The sequence below is a fragment of the Limanda limanda genome, chromosome 11, assembly GCF_963576545.1.
Source record: "Limanda limanda chromosome 11, fLimLim1.1, whole genome shotgun sequence".
Lineage (NCBI taxonomy): Eukaryota > Metazoa > Chordata > Actinopteri > Pleuronectiformes > Pleuronectidae > Limanda > Limanda limanda.
The window spans coordinates 2,396,454-2,419,386 of NC_083646.1; the positions used below are offsets into that span (position 1 = coordinate 2,396,454).

The 22,933-nt window shown below is 43.8% G+C and overlaps 1 protein-coding gene across 2 annotated transcripts in view; it reads left to right on the forward strand.

Moving 5' to 3' along the window:
• Window positions 1-206: 206 nt before the first annotated feature.
• The window catches only part of LOC133014069 (glucocorticoid-induced transcript 1 protein-like), a 29,060-nt gene continuing 6,333 nt past the window's right edge, over window positions 207-22,933 (forward strand). The window contains exons 1-5 of one of the 2 annotated variants that reach the window (XM_061081200.1): window positions 207-328; window positions 518-919; window positions 6,580-6,728; window positions 13,450-13,539; window positions 15,820-15,945. In XM_061081200.1, coding sequence (XP_060937183.1) covers window positions 544-919; window positions 6,580-6,728; window positions 13,450-13,539; window positions 15,820-15,945 — 741 coding nt within the window. In that variant the 5' untranslated portion in view covers window positions 207-328; window positions 518-543. The remainder of the gene's footprint in view (window positions 329-517; window positions 920-6,579; window positions 6,729-13,449; window positions 13,540-15,819; window positions 15,946-22,933) is intronic. The other variant, XM_061081201.1, reaches the window with a different exon arrangement.

Below are 22,933 nucleotides of genomic sequence, written 5' to 3' on the forward strand. Positions count from 1 at the left end.
ACACACCGGGGCCCTGATTGGCTGAAGGTACAGCCCCGTAGCCACACTCCCAAACCAATCAGCGACGGCCAGTGTGTGTGTGTGACCCCTGCTGTCCAATCAGGAGAGGAGGAGCTCTCAGATGGCCCCGCCCCCTCGCGTCCACCAGTGGTGTAGCAGCAGCAGCAGCTGTCATTCACACCGATGAGGACGTGATGGAGGACACGCAGCTGGGAACCACCGAGTGAGACTCTGTGTCTGGAGACGAAAAGTATCGAAAAGTAACTTTTTAAAAACTTTGCTACTTTGGACTCGCAGCGGAGGGGGGGCATGTGAGCGTGTGAGCCCGGTGAGTGAGAGAGGAACAGCCGGAAGAGCCTGGTTCTCCGGGTCTGAGAGAGAAGAAGGAAGCTAACGTTTTTTGTTTTTCTGCTAACAGGCTAATGTTTATTTTACCCTCCTCCTCCTCTTCCTCCTAACCTCCTCCTCCTCTTCCCCTTCACCTCCTCCTCTTCCTCTTCACCTCCTCTTCCTCCAGAGTCTCTCTTCAGCCACTTTCGGAGGATGTCAGCCCCGAGCAGCTCGCTCCAGCAGCCGAGGGTGAGGCGCAGCAATGCGGGCTCTCCAGGCGGAGTAGGAGGAGGTGTTGGTGGAGGAGGTGTTGGTGGAGGAGGTGGAGGTGGAGGAGGAGGTGGCAGCTGCCGTCTGCACCCCCTCCGGGCCACCGTGCCCTACCAGCTCCTGCATGCGGGCCAGAGCAGCCCCACGCGGCCGCAGAGCCTCCACGGAGGGGGGACCACCACCACCACGACCACCACCACCAGCCGGGGGTCCAGCACCCCGTCCAGCCCGACCCTCAGTCCTCCAGGAGCCGCCAAGACCAGACTGTCCCCGGAGAACAGGGACTCCTCCTGTCCTCCTGACTCTCCTGTGTCCAGAGGTAACACACACACACACACACAGACACACACACACACACACACACTCCCAGCTGGGTTCTAGGCCACGACATGCAGTGTCACCACGTGTTGTTGGTCCCTGTTCCCCAGCAGCAGTTACACATTTACATTAGATTATTACCCAGGTGCAGGAAAAGGTCATATCTCAGAGTCAAGGTGGAGGAGCAAGTTTCAGTCTTTTATGGGAAGTAGGTTTTTCCTGCATTAACTATTCAGCCTATCGTCCATTTACACAATTAGACGATTGGTAGAGAGAATAGAGTGCACTGGAGGCTCTGGTGCTTCCTATGGACTTTTGACAAGAGGAGACAGGGGAGGAGAAACGTGCTTTCAGTTGTAAAAGGAGCCACGTCAGTCCCAGCAGGAGCAGGAGGAGCAGGAGCAGAGGAGGAGCAGGAGCAGAGCCAAGGGTCAGGTGCTGTCGATGGTCTGACTCCACTTTCCACACATGCAGCTTGTACTTGACACATTCAGACCATATGCTGCCTCTCCACGTGTCGCTCTGCAGAGGCTCACGTCAGACTCAGCTGCTCCCTGGAAGTGATTCAGAGACAAACAGGAGGAGGACATGAGAGTCCAGACGAGTCCTAAAGTCCTGATCCTTCACTGGATCTCATTTATGTGATCATAGTCTGACCAGGAGCTTGTAGACCAGGACTAAGAATACTAAGTTTCTCTCTGTAAACCCTGAGTTCTCTACACAACCTCGCGTGTGTGATGTGCAAAGCGTGTGAAGACAACAAGCATTTCCTGGCGTCTGGAGACAAAGCGTCTCATTTTCGTTCTGTAAAAAACCTCACAGGGACTTTCTGAGATTTGGTAATTAGCTGCAATAACGTTCTGTATCAAACAGGATTAGATCTTGAAATCACCACGAGCTCGACTTCCACCACATTCCTCCATCGGCCTCGGATAACTGCATCTCCCCCTCACTTTGTACCAGAGCCCTCATTTCGGATATCGTGGAGTTGTGTGTGTGTGTGTGTGGAATATAATGTTTGTGCCGTGCTTCACATTCCTCCGTTCCTTCTGAATGAGATGACCTCCAACCTTGACCAGTGTACCATGCAAGGCAGGAAACAAAGTCTTTTCTACAACAACCGAGTAGGCAGCCTCCCTTAGGCATGATGGGTTTCACCGGTGTTTGGCTAGCGGTCCGTATTGATTTCCCACCCCTGCGGCATGCCAGGCATACCTCGGTCCCTCTGAAAGAGAGAGAGAGAGAGAGAGAGGACCTCTCGCCCCGGCCAGTGTCCAATGTCAGTGGTGGTGATGGAGACTTGACCGGCGTCCGTCATGGCTGTGACCTCACAGTCCAAACACACACGTGAGAGGCGCCAGATGACGACACTCCCATCGAGGGGTTGGTTAGAAATGCTAATTACTAAGTCAACAAGTGGTTTGTTACCTATACATTGCTAAGTTATGGTTTAACACTAAGGGTGGGAATTGGCAAAAATGTGACGATTCAATAGTATTGCGATATTTGGGCCACGATTCAATAGTATTGCGATTCTGCGATATATTGCGATACTGCAAGTATTGCGATTCGATTCTGCGATATATTGCGATTCATGTCCCCCATGTTATTCAAAGGCATTACAAAAAATGAGGAAAATAAGACTCACTTCAAGTGTCACATTTAATTCTGTGAACAACATTGTCTTCTACACATTAACTGAAGTGCAAAAACTTTGTCCTTGAACATTCAGGACACAGGACCTTTGTAATTATTTTCTGAATAGGAGACCTCTCACATGAACACTGAGCTCCCAGCACATAACTTAGAATTATTTAAATACAATACAGTAACATCAAGCAGACATAATAGAGTAACATAAACCTGAGAATAATCATATAAATAAGAGTAACCTAGAGCTTCAATCAAATTGAGAAAAATAAACAAATGTGTTCTACTAGAGTCCAGTCCAGTTGGCTGCAAGGTCATGACCCAAAATGTTAAATTCATTATATATTGGCATTTTTGCTCAGAAAAAGGAGTTGGTCAACATGCTCAGATGTTTTTTGTTTTTTTTTAAATATTGCAATACTTTGTGCTACAGTATCGATATAATCGCGGGCGCAAAATATCGCGATACTGAACAGAATCGATTTTTTCCCCCACCACTAGTGTCAACAAGTGGTTTGTTACATTTACACAACTACGTTTTGGTTTAACACACATTGCTACTGGTTTGTTTTTGCTTGCCGTCCATTCTACTCTGGAGTTTTCAATGCTGCTTGCTCAGTTTAGTTTGAAAACTGCACGTATAGGCCATTAATCCCGCTTCCCTCCATGTTAGTGGATGGGACATGGGCCCAACTAAATAGATCAAAATACACCTGTAGATGAATATAATATCTCAAAGACGGGGCCGGTCATCTTAAGTAGTTCTTTCACACTAAATGTTCATGTTTCTATTAGTTATTTGATCGCACTTCTCTTATTCTGCCTTCAAATGTGTAAGATGGTGGCCTTCGCATCTGTGATATTCAAGTTTCATTTCCCGATAGTGGGAGGAAGTTGAGACGCATCGTTAATCTTTATTTACACTCGATGGTTTACACTGGCATGTCACATGTTATTCACTTCCATGTGTGTTAAAAGGGTTTTCACTGATATGGAACTTAAATGCTCAAGTGGACAGAGATTGTTTTGGTATTAAAATACCATTCAAAAAGACGTATTAGCATGGATGTAGCCTCAGTTTGAGGATAATTGATCCTTGCTCATCTTTCATCACCGCAGCCAACCTCGACTAGACTGAAGCAGAGGGCTTTGCACTTTGTAATTTCCCATTCGCTGGAGCACTTTGAACCCACTCGCAGACATAATGCTTCCCATTCGGTGGGAAACGAGAGCGAGTGCCAGACAATGTGCATGTGGTAATGGACCAGTGTTCACTTCTTGGCCTGACGATCAAGGACGGAGTAAAGAGCATTTTATTCCACATTATGACCTTTTGGGATCCACCAGTAATGACATCATTCTCTTACCATAGCGTCCCAACAATGCGAGAGTCCCACACTGTGTCAAAGAGCCAGCTGTGCTGAAACAGCACTGCCTCATTGTCACCCATTCAAACTGCAGAGTAGGACCAAATCTGAAAATGAACGTGTTGTCCAAATCACTCGACTCTGGAACTGTACTGTGTGTCTCCTGTGGTTTTTATCACAGCTTAGCATTGTGACGCGTCTGGGAGGTGAAGGCTGATGTGGCGTGGAGATTGTTCAGTGACACAAGGGGCCATTGTTAGCACAGCTAGCATACCTTGCTCTCTCATCTAGGTATTTTCAAAACCAGTCCACGCTGGCATGCTGTGGGAGGTACCTGCTGGACGACTCGTTGAGAGACAATATTAATAGTAACAAGCCGTTTCCTGAGCAGCTGAGGGACAGATGCTGGAACTCATAACTTTAAACCTCCCTGCTTAAGATAAATACCATCTCAGCATATTGTATGAAAGACGGCTCCACTTGACAATTCTGCTCACATTTAACTGATGTATAATATGGCTGAACTATGACCTGCAGGATGTGAGTGTATGACCAATGTTTGATTCCAAAACACTCACTTCTAGATTGTTTCTTGGGTATAAAATATCATTATTAAAACCCACATATATCAAGGTTATAAGGTTAGGCTTTCATTTAGAATTAATAGTGATTACCTTCAGACCAATGGGTGTTTATTTCAGCACACATTTAAATTCATAACACCAGAATGATAAAGAATCAACAGGTAGTATCAGTAAAACCAGAAATTGGAGCTATTGTTTATATTTCTAAACATGTGTTCAACATTTATCAGTTTATATAAGTCCTGATAGTTTGTAATTCAATTCTATATTATCCACCGTCTAGGGGCTGAGAGCAACTGTATTAAATATAATCTACTTATTTGTCATTTAATGTAGGACTCAAGCATCAACTTAAAGTTCTTGTCATCTAACTGAACAGCTCTCGGATCCCAAAAGTGCTGAGATTCTCTTCCTTGAGCCCAAGATGAAGCTAAATATTTAGATTTTTCCTCTGGACCGGTGTCGTGCAGCCTTGAGAGAACCTAAAGGAAACCGTTCTGCTTTGGTTTACTGATCTGGACCACATGTTTGCTTTCACATTTTGCTTCTGCCCCTTCAGTTAATAAACCACCCATTTATCCCTGGAAATGTGGAGATTTCCCCCCCCACAGCTTGTCAAATGGCCAGTTTTTCTATTTAAATTCAGCCTGAGAAATACTTCTTTAATATCACAGACACCACTTACTTACCCTGAAACCGGCAGATGGACTGCTTTGATGTCTTGGCTTCTTTCACACTCTTTTTCTCATCCGGAGATTATTCTGGTCGGGCAAGTCGAGGGGGAGACGATGGAAAATATCCACGATCGCGGGTCCTGAGAGCACCGGCTCGGCCTGTATCAATATTGATGGAAATTTAGCCTGCTTCCTTTGTCTACAATGCTTCAGGGAATTTTATTGTAGCCCAGTAAGCTTACTTAGGCAATACCTTTGGGTGGGTAGGCCTGTGTATTCTATGAACAAAGAACAACAGTAAATGGCTGTGTAGTTTTGCTGGGAGAGGGGTGCCTCACGTAGATGGTTTAGTCTCTGCCTGTGTGTGTGTATAATGTTGGGAAGGCCTCAGCTTCACCCGACTCAGACGAGGAACAGAGTAAACTCACCGGTCATCACCATATTTCCCTTTGCTCCGACAGAAATGGACCAAAGGGAAATTCTTCAACTTGAGTTAATCAACCAAATGAACCCTAATGAATCGAATCCACTTCTTGCAGCAGCCTCACACTGATCTCATACTAATGTCTTTGTGTTTGCGTGTTTTGTTTTTCTCTCTCTCTCTCTCTCCTTTGCTGCGTGTCACTGCAGGAATGTTGAGTGGATGCAGGCAGTATTGATGTGCATTGTGGTGTGGTTGTTTATGAGTTCTTATGTGGGTGGTGTGTGCTTAACTGCTCTGGCTCACCACAGCCTGCTCTCATAACATCAGATACTCCTGCTCAGCCATTTACATTTGCTCCGGGCCCTCGGCTCTCAGACCCACTCGGCTCTGCACTCGTACTTGTGAGATTGGAAAATCCTGTCCTTGTTTTTTGGGAAACAGGAAAACATTGTGAGGGATTTTTTTTTTTTTTGGGGGGGGGGGTGTCATGATTAAACCCTGTTGCAGTGGTTAACAGATGTGAGGGTGAAGTGTTGATTTCCATGTTTGGTTTTTGGAGATGTTGTCTGACTCCGTGGGTCCTCAGTAAATATTTTCATTCTTTCAATATGTGAATATCACGCTACGATATTTGTTGTTTTACTTTGATTATTTATTGGCTTTTCAGTCCCAGTTAATGGCAGTTTGACAGTTTAGCCAAAAATTTTAATTATTAAGAATATGGCTCCCGGTCCGTGGCTACACATTTGCACTGAGAGATTTATTACTCAGTGACATTTCAGCACTGTAAGTTGAACTTATTCTTATTGACACAACCAGGGAAGTTGGCTCATAGAATGTCGAAGATGCCTCAGGGTGCCTGGGATTATTGCTCACTAAAGACTGGTGCCTGCATGTGTGTGTGAGTGTGTGTCTGTGTGTAGTAGGCCTCATCCTGTTTCTTGTTTTTCTCCACTTCACAGCAGAAAGGTCCAAGTTGCAGGTTCGGAGTTCCAGTGCCATCCGGCGGACCTCTTCCCTGGATGCCATCACAGGACCTTACCTCACAGGCCAATGGCCTCGGGACTCGCATGGACCGTACGCTTCCTGTATGAAAGACAAAGCCACACAGGTACATACCGTTCAGAGGATCATGTCTGGGCTCTTCGCTTGGAAAGGGGTGTGCTCGCATGTTTTTAATAATCGGCTCTGAAGTGGTAGAAGTGTTCTTGTTCGGTATTAAAATGTCAACGTCACGGAATATAGAAAGTAACACACCCCTAGACAATCCTTGTGGTTTATGTTATGATGTCCATGGTTGATGGGTCCAAAAACTACAATACCCATGAGTCTCAGCCACTGTTGCAATGGAGAAGAAATCAGGGCAGTAGTCAGTTTGCAATTTAAGAAAGTTGCTGATTTAATCCAGAATTTAAAAGTAGAATTGTTGAACCCGAAGATTGTTTTGTTTTAACACTGTGAACTTTAGCTTTTCCTGGTCACAGTGATTTCTGAAAGTTTCCTGCTGAAATGCACCTTGGGAGTTGTAGTTCAACTCTCCCTCTGACTTATTTGTTTTCAGTCTTGTAGCTTCTCCCTTTCACCCATGAGCTCACTCAAAATGGTTCTTTCCTCTTTGCAAGACAATTACAGGTTCACATGATATAAACACTACTGCGACATGTTAACTTCTACATGTAAATACTGAAAATGTCTTTTAGCAAATGTTTTAGATGTTTCGATACCAGCATCGCTAAATAAAATCAATATTCATGTTTTAGTAATTAATCAGAAAAGCACATTTCAAGGGGTAAAACAAAGTTAGGAAAAGTTGAGTCATTTGCCCATTATGGCTCCATTGAGTAGAGCTTTGTTTAAAGCTTGAAATTAAATATTTCACCATCTTAAGGTCCGCCCTTAGGTCAGTTTTGTCTGGTAAATCCCTAAATGTACCACTCACTTCCACCTCTCGCTGGCCGATCGGACTTCCAAATAACTATTGGTTTGTGTCATAGTTCCTTCGAAGGAAACGCTTACAAACCACGGCCAAAGATTTCCTTATAGTGATGTGGTCGCTGTGGACTCTGCTGCCAATACAGGCCTGTTAGACTGTAGAGTAAATAGTCTAAAACACTCTCACTGCACCACAATTTAAAACGTTATTACACTTAATAAGGCCTGTGTATGTTTTTCACATTGGCCCTGACCAGACCACAGTATTCCTGGAGAGCAGCCCCACTCATGGTCACCCACAAATCTCCCCATGTGACCCGTGGCTAAATTATGTTTTTCTCAGAGGGCTTGCTTTTCCTCCTGTTTTTTGGAAGTGGGGGTGTTATGAAAGAATATTGAATATGTATGATCGTGACGAGGGCTGCTCCCTCCCTGCTAACAGAAGCCTTTCATGTGTCTGAATGAGGACAGCCAAGCCTCATTTACATGGGCTTCATTTCTTTGTGTGTAGGCTGAGGAAGTTCTGAGAGGGCAGAGCCGGGTTTCTTGAAGTGGCTGTATGCTGAATAAACACCTCTAATTACAGGGTTCCTGCTCAGCCCTGGAAAGACTGGACGAGTATGGAAAATCAATTTGATAATTATCTCTTCCTTGGAAAAATGCACAGAAACGCTGGTTCACAAATACACACTTAACTTCTGTTTCTTTGGCTAATGGGACATTTGCCTCTGAGATATGGGGACATTAGAAATCCAGGCTAAGAGACAAGTCTGGGGAAGTTTCTAGATGGAAAACATTTGTCTGTGTTGCGTGACGTGGGAGAGTGAACACACTCGACAATCCCTCGGCGATTAAATGCACAAACTCTCCCAAGGATTGTCCCGATTTCCTGTTAACAAGCTATGCCTGGGCCCGGCTCTCTTTATAAGACAACAACAGCAGAAAGCAGCAGACAAAAGGTCCTCGGGTTCTTTTGTTGTGCATTGCACAAGTTCAAGACAGCCTCTCCTTTGAGCTGTAACGTAGCCCTGCATGGAGGTGAAGTTGTTTGCACCTGTCCCCCCGGCTATGGCTTAGGCCGGGAGAAATCCCACTGCTTACCACCTGGCCCTTGTGGCTGCATGGCCCGCCTGCCTTTTGTGTGGGAGTCGAGGAGCAGAGGGTCCATACATATGCTAATCACTGTTCCGGGATCGTCCTGTGTGCCACAGGCCTCGTGGTTACAGAACACAGAATGTCTGTATGAAAATTAGGGCCCTGACACACCAAGCAAACCTCAAAGAACTCGCGCCGACAAAGACGGACTGATCAAACAGCGTGCGTCAGCTCGCGTCTTCTGTTTAAAAGTTGCACTTGAATGCAACACAAAGGCTCCGGCCGACCGGCAGCTGACCACCGGCGTGTGCGTGCGTGTCCGGCTGCCTGAGCTGAAGCAGCATATCAGTCGTTTGTATCTGTAAATATAAAAATGACAGAAAAGCAGAATAAGGAGACCTGCTGGTTTTCAGGCCACTGAATCTGCTCAGACTGTTTCCTTATTGCTTCATAAAGTGTGCTGGTGAAATGTTTGCTTTGCTGACAGCTGCTGAACCATCGGTGCCAAACACATGTGTCACACAAATGCATAGTGAAACTGTGCCATTGACCGACAACCAACTTTAGCTGTGTAACACAATTAATCCAACTTGAGTTCTGTATTATATGAATGTTATCGCTGTTGATCCAATACCACTTCTCCACCGAGGTTTGACTTCTATGATCCTACTGTAAACTTGGGTGTATGTTTATCTTTTAATGATACTTCTCCACTTCTCTGGGAGGCTTTGAGAGCTTCAGACATACTCAAGATGACAGATTAATTCAACTCACTGAACAACATGTACATCTTCATATCTAACCCCTCATCAAAAGACCGGCCGCTCGCACGCCACCTCGTGAAATCTAAACAAACCAGCTCCAATTCCACTGAAATTCTATTGAAGCTCAGTCATTATTTCCTGCTTTGGAACAGAGCTGGATTCTTGAGGATGTTGCCGACATGCAACCCCCTTTGGGTGGGAATCAGAATGTGAAGAAAGCTGCAGGCTATGGTAGAAGTTTCTTTTTTGTATCTGTACAGAAGTGCATTATCAGACAATAAACACCTGGCGCACAAGTCTACAAAACACACAACGTGGGCCGGAAGTTCAAGAGCTAGCATGATAAAAGGGCCTCTGAGGTAAATAAAGGTGGGTGTTCATGTTAACAGACGATTTGCTCTGGTGGTGGGGGGGGGGGGGGACAGTCAATACAGCCTGCAGTATTTTTTAACTGTCTTGTCGTACTGTGGAAAACCGGGGTGGAAAATCTTCACCTTCATTCCAAACTCCCAAAAATGTGACCCCCACCAGGATAGGTGTGGCCCGTTGATAAGAAATTTGCATTCTTGAGATTTAAAACAAACTGATGTGGAAAGTCCCCTTTGTATCTGAAAGACTGAATGTTTGGGGAATAAATACCACCCCCCCCCAGACCACATTTGTTTAAGTGTTGGCTAAAATGCAAACAACTCGGCCATTAGCCTTGAGCTAAATCAGCCCAAGTGTCAACATACTGTATTTGCTTTAACTATTATTCTGGATGGTGTCAGAAAGGCAAAACCATTACGACTTCCACTCACTTCTGGTTTGTATAGTGGGAGCTCACAGGGCTAGTCCAGAATTAATGAATGTCTGTGGAGCTGGAGCCTGAAAATGTTGTTAATATATATATTTCCTATGTAGAAACAATGGATAAAGTTAGATTAGATGAGATTCCCACCTTTTCAATCACAGTTAAAAACCTGTAGTAGATATTTGTGATGTTGCCGCACCACAAGACTCTTAAAACCATTAACCATTCGGGTTTCACTGGGCGCCTGTTTTTTGTGTGAGCGTGTAATGTAGTAAATTCCTCCATGACCAGTTGGCAGCTGCTACATTATACACATACACAGTGATCCCATTGGGCCTCCTTTAGATGCTCATTCAACTTAATGTTCTTCTCTGCGAGTGTCCTGTCGCACTCAGATGTAAATAGTCTAATCCGTGCCGTATTTGCCTAGAATACAATGTGGAAGAGGCAGGTTTAAAGTCTTTGCAGTGTGGCTCCCTTCACTGGTGAATTACAGCCAGTTCTGGTACAACGGCAATAATAGGAAGCTGGAAGTAGATGAGCTCTGTTGCTTCCTGGAAAGGAAAGGAAATATCACTGCTTGGTAAATAAGTAGGGACGGGAATCGGCAGGGACCTCCCGATACGATACTATCACGATACTTAGGTGGCGATACGATATGTATTGCGATTCTGTAAGTATTGCGATTCGATATTACGATTTCCTGGGATTTCTTTTGTTTTTTGTTTTTTTTTAAATACTGGACCATGGAAAAAGGTTGAATCATTCCTTCAAATACAACACAGTCAAATTCACTTAGAGCTTTACCAGTTTTATTTCAAATATTAACATTAACTTAATGACTGCCGGGCAGCCAATAGAGAAAATAAATAAAAATGTGCCCTATTATTGTAAAGCCCCTGTCAACTGCACACAAACTGACAGATTAAGAAATGTATGCCACTTAGGCTACTTTTAAACAATAAATAAAAGGTAAATAAATTGAATGAATAAGAGTTTACTTAAAATATAAACTTTGAAATAAACAAAAAGTAGGCTATTGTTGTTTGCATGTAGGCGATGCAAAGCTAGTGCTTGGGTATGTTTAGATTCTTGTGCAAAAACAAGAGCTGGTCAACATGCTCTGGGGTGATGTTGCTCCCCCCATGTTGCTCGATTTGGGAGGCAGCATATCGATTTAAAATCGTCATTCACAAGAATCGCGATTTGTAACTGAATCGATTTTTCCCCCCATCCCTATAAATAAGTAAACCGAATGGAAGTCCAATAACAGCACCAGAAAATGACCCTTCCAATTTGCTCTTTTGGATTTTCAAGCAATCGCAGCTCAATGGAAACTCCAAGCGTTTCACATGGAGATTCAAGTAGTGAGAGAAGCTCGTCTCCTTGACGTCAGAGAACATCTGTGAGAACTTAGATTTTCCTCAACAGCAAAGTTCACGGCTCCTCAAAGGTCGTCAGCGGTCTCTATTCTGCACGGGCGGATCGGGCTGCAGCTTCCAGTCCCTCGGTCTCTGGCCGAAGCATCAAACGTCTGAAGGCCATTCCATAGGCCATGCACGAAATGTGAAAGCTAAAGGCTAGCAACACATCTGCCGTCCAGTGTGGCCGAGCACAGTCGTCTCTTTATGAGAGCACAGGCGGCCATTTAACTCGCTGTCCTTTCCTCGGGGGGGGGGGAACCAGCGCCAGCAAGCCAACGCACACGGCTTCACGGGTGTTCCTCATTATTCAGTGCGATATTCCAAATCATAGGGCCGGGCTTGTGCGCTGGCTGCAGAGTCATAGAGGTTTTTCTGTGTGTGCCGGGGGTCGGACATGAGGCAGAACTGAGACACTGACATTTAGGCTGTTTGGTTCTGACCAGAGAAACGTCAGATGTTTGAGGATTTGTTTGAGGGACTGGAGGCCCTGTTGATATGCATAAGCCGGGCAGGAGGGGGGGGGTTCTAACAACCCCTATGAAACATCCTCAGTCCTTCGTCTGTTGCATATATTTACATAACTTAACCAGTTCCTTGTTTATGCAGCAGAGGTCTAAAAGACGTGTTCAGTTGGACAGATCTGCTTCTATGCTCGAACGTTTTGTATATTAGATGTTTTCATTCTGGTTTTACAACAACACAAAATGTCCCTGCAGACTCACATTGTGCAGTACACACACTCTGCAAAATCACATCAGGTTCTACCAGCTGAGAAGTTGCTTTAATTTGTTTACTTGCACTTCTGAAGGTGAAACTAAAACCAGCTGCTATTAACGTCCATGTAAATGTCACCTCCTGCTCACAATGATGTCTTCATGTCAGATAAACGTATATTTTATATTCTCCGACTTTGTCTGGCTTGTTCAACGATGATAAAAGATGGTGGATTTTGAAAATGTAGAAAACAGTTTAGCCTAAAGACGAGAATAGTTTTCTGCCCGGTCACAGATGTATTTATCTGAACCTGGCTCACTAATGGGAACACTCAGACCTGCTGTGACTCTTGTGTTTTTCCTCTCGAGCGAGGTTCTTTCCTCAGGGACGGGATCTCAACGCTGTTTTTCCCTCATCTTCATTGATTCCAGGTTTTCAGCTTCACTTTTGAACACATTGCAGTCATTTACCGCTCTCACCCACTTCTTTCCCGAACTGCTTATACAAACATTTAGCATTCTGGATGCTCACTGGACGCCCACGTCTCGAAGGGAGTCCACTGAGAGAATGCTGACGTTATTTAGCCTTTTTTTAATCAAAGACATTTCAGGAGTTTGTTGTGAAGATCTTTATAAAATCCCAGTCACTCCCGTGCACACAGTGGATATTTGAGTATAGGTGAATGTGTATTTATATACAGTTTGTTTATATAACTGAGTTGTTTGTGTAACTCTCTAGTCATTTACAACAGGGACAGAGCAACACAGACTCGGTGCATCGGGCTCTGACACAATAAACAAAATGCTTGTTGGGTTCGAGTTGTGCTACGTTTGTTATTTTGTGGGTTTGGACAGAAAAGTGCGGCCTCAGTTGTGCTCTAGCAACGACCTTTCTTGTGACCTTTCAGTTATTTGATAGCTAACAATAAGCCGCCCTGACACTAAGAAGCTGCAGGTTGATTACTTTAGGTTTTTAAAGTTGATCTAATCTCTTTACACAAATATGCATCCGCAGACAGTGAAAACTTGTGTTTATGCTCCTGTGTTTGCGTGTGAAAGGAAAGGATGTGAAGTTGTGTAACACGTGGGTTTGTGTCTCTGTGTGTCTCAGACTCCAGGTCTCTGGAACGACGAAGGAGCCGAGCAGGGAAGTCCTCACCAGCGGTCGGCCTCCTGGGGCAGCGCCGACCACCTCAAAGAGGTACATTCACCTCCGTTAACCTCGGCTCACCCGAGTCACAGCTGCGTCCGACAGCAGACGCCACAGACAGTTGGAGAACCACAGCGTAGCGGTGTCAGCGATCCGGCTACAAGCCCCAAACACTCAGGCAGCCAAATCAAAGAGCACGTTATTGCCATTTTTTTGAGGTTCATTGCATTTACTCAAAAATGTGTTTTATTTGTCGGCCTGAGGTCAGCGTAAATAGCAAGCTCCTTAAGACTGGTTTCCACTCCTGTCTATCTGCTGGGCTCGGGGGCCGACCAGCTGACCACACGGAGCTATTAGGACTCCGGCTCTCCAGACCACGGTCTAATTTTAACTTCCTTCTCTCCTCAGTTTTCCACTCAAGTGCACTCTCGCATCTCATTATGGCCTGTTGTTTTTTTGTGAGACATTTCAGGAACTCCTCTCGAAGGGTGAAACACATTGTTCCCTCCTCAGTGGACTGATTCAGGCTCACTAGTGTTACTAAAAGAGCCTCAGAGATGCTGAGGCAACACAACAGACACGCACACATTTTTCTTCTTCACACGTAGTTACAAAACATTAATGACACACATGTCTTGGGTTTTCTATGACCACGAAAAAGCCAACATGTCAAGAATCATAAAATTCTTTTTGTAATGACTTCATTACGTATTTAACGTACATGAAGTGACATATATGGGTTCAGAGTTATTCACATGGCTGTTTAAATTAAGAAGGCATATGGAAGTGTTCAGGTTTTTACTGTGCCGTCACCCTGGCAACAACCATGGGCGGAGTTTGTGCGTCTGTCCCATTCTGGTGAATTTAATATCTCAGGAACATCTTGAAGGTATTTCTTTAAATTTGGCAAAAACAATCACTTGGATTACATCAGAGTTTTGTGGTCGAGGTCACTGTGATGTCACAAAACACACTTTTAGTTTTTTACTCAAGAATTAATTAGCTGATTATTAGAATATTTAACACACACAGCACAAGAACAACAAAACTGTACAACATTAAGTCAAATCAATTTATTTATTTTACCCTCGATCATTAAAAACAATTACACGTAATACCTTTTTTATTAAATTAATCCAGTCACTTCACTAAATATATTATGAGTCTGGTCAGACTTCTAAAAAACGATAAACAGGAAGTGACCTCTTCAACCGCATAAAATGTGTCCTCGTTGTGGCGAGGAAGCAGCAGTCATTGAAAGTGTGTGTGTGTTCCGTGCTTTATAACAGACCCGACTAATCGATTATTAAATTAGCTTACAGCTGTTTTAATAATCATTTATATCGGTTAATTGTTGCAGCCCTAGTTATAATCAGATTTTCAAAAATGAACATTTATGTGTAAATGTAGCCGCAAGCTCGAAGAATCTAGTTTTCAACTTCCTGAAAACAAACCCAGGACCTTGGCTGCACAGCGCAGCCAGGAAAACCTCCGTGTCATCCTCTGGAGATCCTATCGGGGATCGTCTGGACTTGTCATCATCGACCGCTGCGGTCACTCGATGAACGTAGTGAACTGCATCCTGGCTCTGTAACCTCTGTGTTTCCGTGTGTGGGAGGACATCTATGAACAGAGCGAGTCTCTTTGTTGACTGTGTTGCCAGGATTACAAGATCAGCACTGAAGACCACACCTTTGTCTGCATAGTACAACTGCGTGTGTTATGCTCACAAAGGGTATCCTGTTTTTAATCTGATACTGGGCCACATGCAGAAACACCCACTGACCTGAGTTTCATCATCAGAGAAATCCGACGCACAGTAGTGCACATTTATGTTGTCAGTCAAATAAGTCTTTAATTTTGTAAAAAGCACAATCTTCCCGTTAGTGTAGGTTATTATTGTTCAAAAATGAAGAAGTTAAATCAATAATAAAATATATTCAACCAAATCCAATAAATCAGCCAGTGTGATACTACCTTTATTGTGTGAGACCTTTTTTGGGTATTTTCACTTTGTCAATGGGAGAATTTGCTACTTTTCTTGTTCTAATGTATTATAGTAAATGGATTTTCAACCATGTTGCCTGTCAGACAAGATATTTTAAGACATCTGCTGAGCCTCTTGGAAGTAATTGGTAATTTCTCACTGTTTTTAATACACTTTCAAACTTAATTTTCAAGAATGTCACAGATTAAATGTCCTTCCAGTCTGCTGTTTTCATGCATTTCAATGATGGTCAAATTTACAATTGCTCTGTTGACAGAAACATTGCCCCCATGACCTGATTGTGACCCATGAGCTGAAGTCATGTCCTGTCTCTCTTCCTCCAGCAGATTGCTAAACTACGACTGCAGCTGCAGCGCAGCAAGCAGGTCGGCCGGCAGAGTAAAGACCGGGAGCAGATCTCACTGCAGCTGCCGCAGCAGGCGCTGCACACCACGGCGTGCCAACCTCAGGTGAGTGACTCCTGCTCGGCCAAATGAAATCCCTGGCGTGACCCTATTCCGCCACAGACACCAACAAATCATGATTTAGAGCTGACAGCAGTGATATGATAACTTTGCAGCCAAAAAACACGTGCAACTTAGACAGATGGTGACCAAACCATATCCCTGCTGTGAGAGATAAGAAAAGTGAATATGAGCAAACCTGGGTTAACGTAGGTCACTTTGTACATTACCCACTTAATACTCACATCGTTTCAAAATTATTTAATCAGGAGTTTAATTTGTTATTTTGCTTTCAGCTTCATTGTTATGAATCCAAAGTTTATCATTATTTTATAATTCTACAACATACATAAGATATACATTCTTTATTTGATTTTGTTAATTATTAAATTAGATTTAATCAGACATTTGTTGATTTTATCCATTGTCTCTTACATAAACCTGTTATGCACTTTGTAAGACTGTTATTTTAAAGTTCATTCTTGTGATAGATCACTTTAGTTTGAAAATAGCAAAAAATATATTGAAGTATATATATATTTGATATTCATACATATACACACTCCATACATGCATATATGTACACACTGAGACAAATACATGTCTATGGAGGAATCTCCAGTAGAATAATCAACAGTCTCTAAACAAGTGTTGGGATTTCTAATTTTTAACTATAGGTTGTGTCTGACAGAATTCCAACCAAATAAAGCTAGAAGTAGTTTTAGCTAGATATTATGCCTTCATACAAATTAATTTAGTAACCGTTGCTGTTTAGTGCCAATAATGTATCTTTTAGTTGTCCTCATAATTAACTTTTTTGATATTAAAGCATATTTTCATTAGCTGTATTCAACATCAGACAGGTGATAATTGTCCATAGCTATGAATAACTCTTCATTGTATCTTTAAATAAAACACTTGATTGAACCAAAACCTTGGATAGGCTCCTCTCATATTTTAGGATAAACGAACACGCTTGACACAAGTGACATAAACATTAACACTGGTAAAGTATAAAGTAGTAAGTAAAAAGAAGCCTAGTCAAAACACATGGTCGCAGTTTGAGGACTTGGTGTTCTTGAAAGTTAGTGTATATCGTATTGTCGTGTGTTTGTCATATTTGGTCTCTGAGTTTTGGATGTTGTGTGTTGCACTGACAAGTTCTAGTTAATGAGTCCCTGCTCTAACCAGCGGTGTCAGGAGAGGAGAGGAGAGAGGGAATGAGTCCGGGCACGTCCCGTCCTCCTCCTCCTCCTTGTTTGGAGTTCATTCATTAACAGATGCCAAGCAACTGCACACATGAGCCACTGTGGGGGAAATGAACATGGACGGCGACATGCTACACCCCTCGACCCATCTGTGCTGGATGACAGTGTTGGGCAAGGCCCAGTGATCCGACTTAGAACAAAGGGTCGTAAAACCTTAGGCCAGGCTCGGGTAACCCCTTACATTTAAAAACCCAGCATGGACCCTTATCTCCATGTGGCAAAAGATCACGTCCTGGTCCCCCACGGTAAGCCCGCCCCTGGGGGCCAAATCCTGACAACTCAATTGGCTGGAGGGCCACACTGACCCCTGACCCCTCCTCCCAGGGGGGAGTCACCTGAGACATGACTTAAAAGGGCTGAACTCACAGACTTCTCTCTCTCTTCACTCAGATGCCCAAGCAACAACAGAACCCCTCCGGGGTTCTACTAGTTAACTCGGTATTTTTAAGAGACTCTCTTCGTCTTTTTCTTTTCCACGCTGCTCAAGTTGTCTTCTGACCTCAAGAGGTCTAACCACACGACTCAGTAACTAAGGAGGCGATTAGACGTTTGTTTAATATCATTTTTATTTGAAGTCGTTTCATTTTCTTCTTATCTCAATCAAAGTTTTATCTTGATAGGACCTTTCCGGTTTTTAACTTGAAATATCGAAACAGGAAGTGCCCCGCTGGACGGACTCCGACACTTCTATAAACTTCCCTTTTTCCAACGATCCACAAACGGCTTCCACAAAGCCGTTCCCTGCAGAAGCGCGACGTTCATCCCGCTGAGGAGTATGAGACAATCCACTCCGTTCCTGTAAAGCAGCACGGTCTCCGCTGTTACAGAAGAAAGACGAAGTTTCATTCCGTCAAGGAGCACGAGGAATTCGCTCCCTTTTCCGGTCCAGCGGCCGAGCCAGGAGCTCCGCTCGTGAGAGAGACTACGTGATTCACTGGCCCCCGACACATTCGCGCCGAGGTGCAGACACACCGCGAGGGTGGTACAGTAAGACTTGATTATCTGGGCAGATGTTAGTTTTGATACGTAGCATATTATTTAACATTTGATTGTATTTGTTGCGAGACCGCTGAGTCTCATTGTTTTAGCCGGCTACGACGAGCCGCTACTTCCGGTTCATTTCCGGGTTTTGTGTTAGTGCTTGAGGCCGCGAGGAAAGCCTCCAGCCACGCACTGTTAACGTCTGTGTGAGTCTGCAGTGATTTCACCGATCAGAACCTCGGCCCACAACGCTCGCTTGAGGGCTGAGGGGTGAATCACAGTTAACTCATCTCAGGCGTGTACTTTTAAGAGCTTCTTTGAACTCTCCTTACATGTTTTCTTTCTCTCTCTCTCTCTCTCTCTCTCTCTCTCTCTCCTTCTAAACCGACCTATACACACTTCTGACCTGTATTTATAATACAGGTCATGTCACATAGTTAAATCTATGCTTAGAGAGGCTGAACACATCTGGAAACCATTCGGCCCCCAAAGCCAAGCAGAGATAAGAATTCTCTTTGTCTAAAATTTCCTTTGTGTAATTCATGTGACGACCACCAGTGTGCGCTCCGGCCACATGGTGTCATTAACATAGACTCCATCTTGAATAACGCAAGTTAACCCACCATTTTGAGTCTATTATTGCCACGCCTCCGCTCTCTCTCTCCTCCCATCCTGGCTCTAAATTCATAACGGCTCCGCCATCTTGTTTTGTAGTCAATCCGCCATTTTGAGAGTTTTTAGGCCTTGATTCCACGAATCATGATCGGCCTCCATCTTAGATGTGATGTCACTACGCGTCATCGCCACCCCCCTTCTTTTTCTCTCTCTCGCACACACACACACACACACACACACGTTGATAGACACAGACAGACACACACACACACAGAGACACATAGATGGACCAGAGGTTACATGTGTGTTCTAAATTGTGATAAGCTGCTGTTGTTATCTTTGAAATATGGGAGTTTGTTAAGATGATGAATCATTAAATAACACTAACTTTATTTCACACACACACACAGAGAGACACTTTGACACAGACACACACACACATAGAGACAGACATACATAGGTAGACCGCAGGTTGTCCATGTATTTTCTGAATTGTGATAAGTGCTGCTGCTGTGTTTACCTTTGAAATATTGGAGCTTGTTAAAATGATAAATCATTGAATAACATTATAACTTTATTTCCCCTTTTTAATAAATACTTTTGTAATTAAAGTATCTGTAGTCTGTGATTATTTGTGCATATGTATGTGATTGCAGCTGGATTATGATCGCCTGTGCTCGAACTTAGAAGCCTTCACTGTTTATTAAGTAATCGTTAATATTAAAATATTGACATTATTAATTTGACATTTATCATTATGAGACTGATAATTATAGCTTGACATCGTTGGTCCCTGGTAACCAGGGTGGTGCCCCCCCTTTCTCAATTATTAATATAGATAGTATTATTCTTAAATTGATAATTTTATTGTTTTAGACTAATTATTTTCATTATTCTTGGTTGATAACCTTATCATTGTTAATTGACAGCTTGTACTTTCTAATTGATAATTCCTATTTTCTCATTAGTGGTTTTATTGTTATTTGATTACTGATCATCTTCAATTAATAATTTAATTATTTTTGATAGATAATTTTTATTATTTTAATAATCCTATTTCATGATTATTAATAATTAGCCAACGTCAAGTCTACTCCTATTGCACAACATAAATGGTGCCCCCTGTGAGGCTATCTAACTCCAGCTGTATCATAATACTGTGTACAATAATCCAGATTCTTTTTTTCCAGAAATTTGATTTTTTTTTGAAAAATTTAAATTTTTTTGAAATTTTTTAATTTTTTTTCAAAACTTTTCCTTTCTCTCATTTGGTATTGATCATGATTCGTTGTTGAAGAAGAAAATTATTTTGGAAATGTATTCTTCTTTGCAAAGTTTTATTTTTAATTCATTTGAACTTTTACCAAACCGGTATACCAGTGCCTGGTGTATCCGTAATTGGCTGCAGAGTGCAATCGGTGGTTGTGTTCTCGAAGCACAAGAATCATAAATAATTTAAGAAAAGAGAAAAATAATTCTAGGAATTTATTTCTCTTTGAAAAATTTTATTTTTATCCCTTTGTACCTGTCCCAAGCAGGTATACTAGTGCCTTGTGTATCCGTGGTTGGCTGCTTATAGCATGTCAGTGGTTGTGTATTTCAATGCACAATAATTATGATTAATTTTTGAAGAGAGACATAGGTTCGAAACTAATTTCTCTTTGAATTTTCTTTATTCTTAATTCCCTTTGCTAAGCAGACTTTTGTGTAACTATGGTTGGTTGCTGACTGCGTTTCAGTAGTTGGTAATTTTTATAGGAGATTTTCTGCATGCTTTTGATCTTAAGGAGACAAACTAGATTTGAGAGACTAGTTTTGAGAAGACTAGTTGTTGACCAACTAGGTCTTAAGGATTGAGCCACCGAGCTATCCTTCATTGCTACTATATAGACACAGGGTGAAGCTCACCTGTGTATCTTGTTGTGTAGTTTTTAATTAAGTGTTTTACCCACTTTATCCAAGCAAGCTTGAGCAGTCCACCAGGTGCCTTTTCGCACTCAGAAGATGAGTAGCATGTAACACCGTGGGGCAAGTGCTCCCACAGGACCAGAGGTCCTATTAGAGACTGTAGCCAGTCTGATTAATTTTTTTTCTAATGATGCGGTGAGTGAGTTGAGTGAGTATGAAATAAGTACCTGCGATCGTAAGATCAAGAACTGTCCATGCACTCATCAACCCCACTGGCCCGCATCCGAAAATACCCCATGCTCTGGGTCAACTGACACTCCTCTACCAGCAGAGGGCCGAGCTGCAGACCCAAGAACATGCGAAGGCGCTCAGAGCCATGCAAAGCAGCATGTCGAGCGGAGCAGGAGAAAAACTCCCACCTGCGGCATATCATCGAGACCCGCAAAGAACAGGACCAGGCGGTGCAGGAGCACACGCAGGTCAAAGGTCAGCAGAAAGGGGGGCACAGTCAAACAGAGCTGTCCCCCCCTCCAGCTGAGATCCCTGATGACAGGGCCAGGAGCTGACGTCATTCCCGGTGGAGCCAGCGGAACAGAGACACTGGGAGAACAGCTGCGAGCACAGCTCCACAACCCTCATGCAGAGGAAGCTTTGTTCTGGCGGGCCAGACACACCCAGCAGTCAACCGCTCCGACCCACTCAACACCAAAGGGGGAGCAGGACTCAACCCCTAGACGTGCAGTGACCTGAGACCGCTATGAGGCAACATCAAATGCCTGTCCAGCATCCACTCCAGCCAGAACGAACACATCCTGCACGGAGCCATGCTGATCCACATCACGACGACGGAAGGAATCCGTCCTGGAGGGCTTAAGGAGATTCCCAGTCTGCCACTCAGGCAGAGGCGCACCACGACTCACGGTCGCGTCCTGGATGGTCCTCCACCCCCGGTGCAAGAGATGGTGGCCACGAAGATGAGTACCGTGGCACATTCGAGTCAAAAGACACTGATGACTCAGCACCCCCTCAAAGAGAGGAAATCCGCAACCGGCGGCAAGAGCCCCTTGAAAAAGACATTTATCGCTTCGACCCAGACAACCGAGGGTTCAACGAAGACGACACCGTGGTTCTGGCAGTTCAAGTCCAACTCAATGTGGACCCGGCGCTGGAAGATGACAACTTTCCCCACGCCAGGATGAACCCCAGCAAAGAGAACCAGAAACAACGACCCTTCCAACAGGGTGCCCCTCAAAACCAAGGGGGTGAGGATTTCAACCAGCCCCACAAACAGTTTCGACCTCAGCACCTGAATCCCTCTCCACAGAGAAGTAGGGGCTGTAACCAAAGGAAACCTCATCAATACCAGGAGTATAGTGATGGTGACCGAAATCCAACACATGGGATGCATCCTGGCACAGAGGAATTAATACGGAGATGTGTGGATGAAGCAATGAGAGACATTGTGCCACGTGTTCCTCCAGGCTCCCCTAAGAGACCAGACACTGAACCCCGTTGGCGAAACTAGAAGCAGTTGCCCTCCTTCTCCACTCCCAAAGATGACTTCAATGACTGGGAAGGACCGAGGCGCTGCCAGAAACCCCCTCTCACCTCCACACCTGAAAGGGGGGGGGGGAAGAAATCCCAATTTTAAAACAAAGACCGCTCAAACCACTCACTCCACCAATAGCTGCATGCTTTAGACCTTCTGTCAGTAAATTGTATAACGTATGTTCAGGTAGTGAACTCCTTAGACCTCGTTGAGGATTTTGAAGTCGTTACCACTACGGTTGTGCAGCCCTCACGGGTACAGTTGGCAATTCAGTCTTGGCAGAAAAATTTCAATATCTGTAGATTTGCAAACCTAGAAATAGGATTTACCATATATTCACAGGTTAGCGAACAACAGAACGTGACTCGCCGTTCTAAATGTTTTGGTTTGACAGAATAACACACATGATTACCTCAAAACACCAGCACCTACTCAAACATTTTCTTCTGTTCCTTTTCCCACTTTTCTTTCATTTCACTCTTCACCGAAATTCATCAGTATGTTAACAATAACTGCCGATAAGCATGATGTGAAATTGAAAATGTGCGCCGTGTTTTAGAATATATGTTATTTAGTTCCTGTCTGCCCAGACAATTACCTCTCTCTGTTTAGACTCATGCCTCAAAGACATTTATGCCTCATGATGAACTAACTTTCAATGCTTCAACTCCAC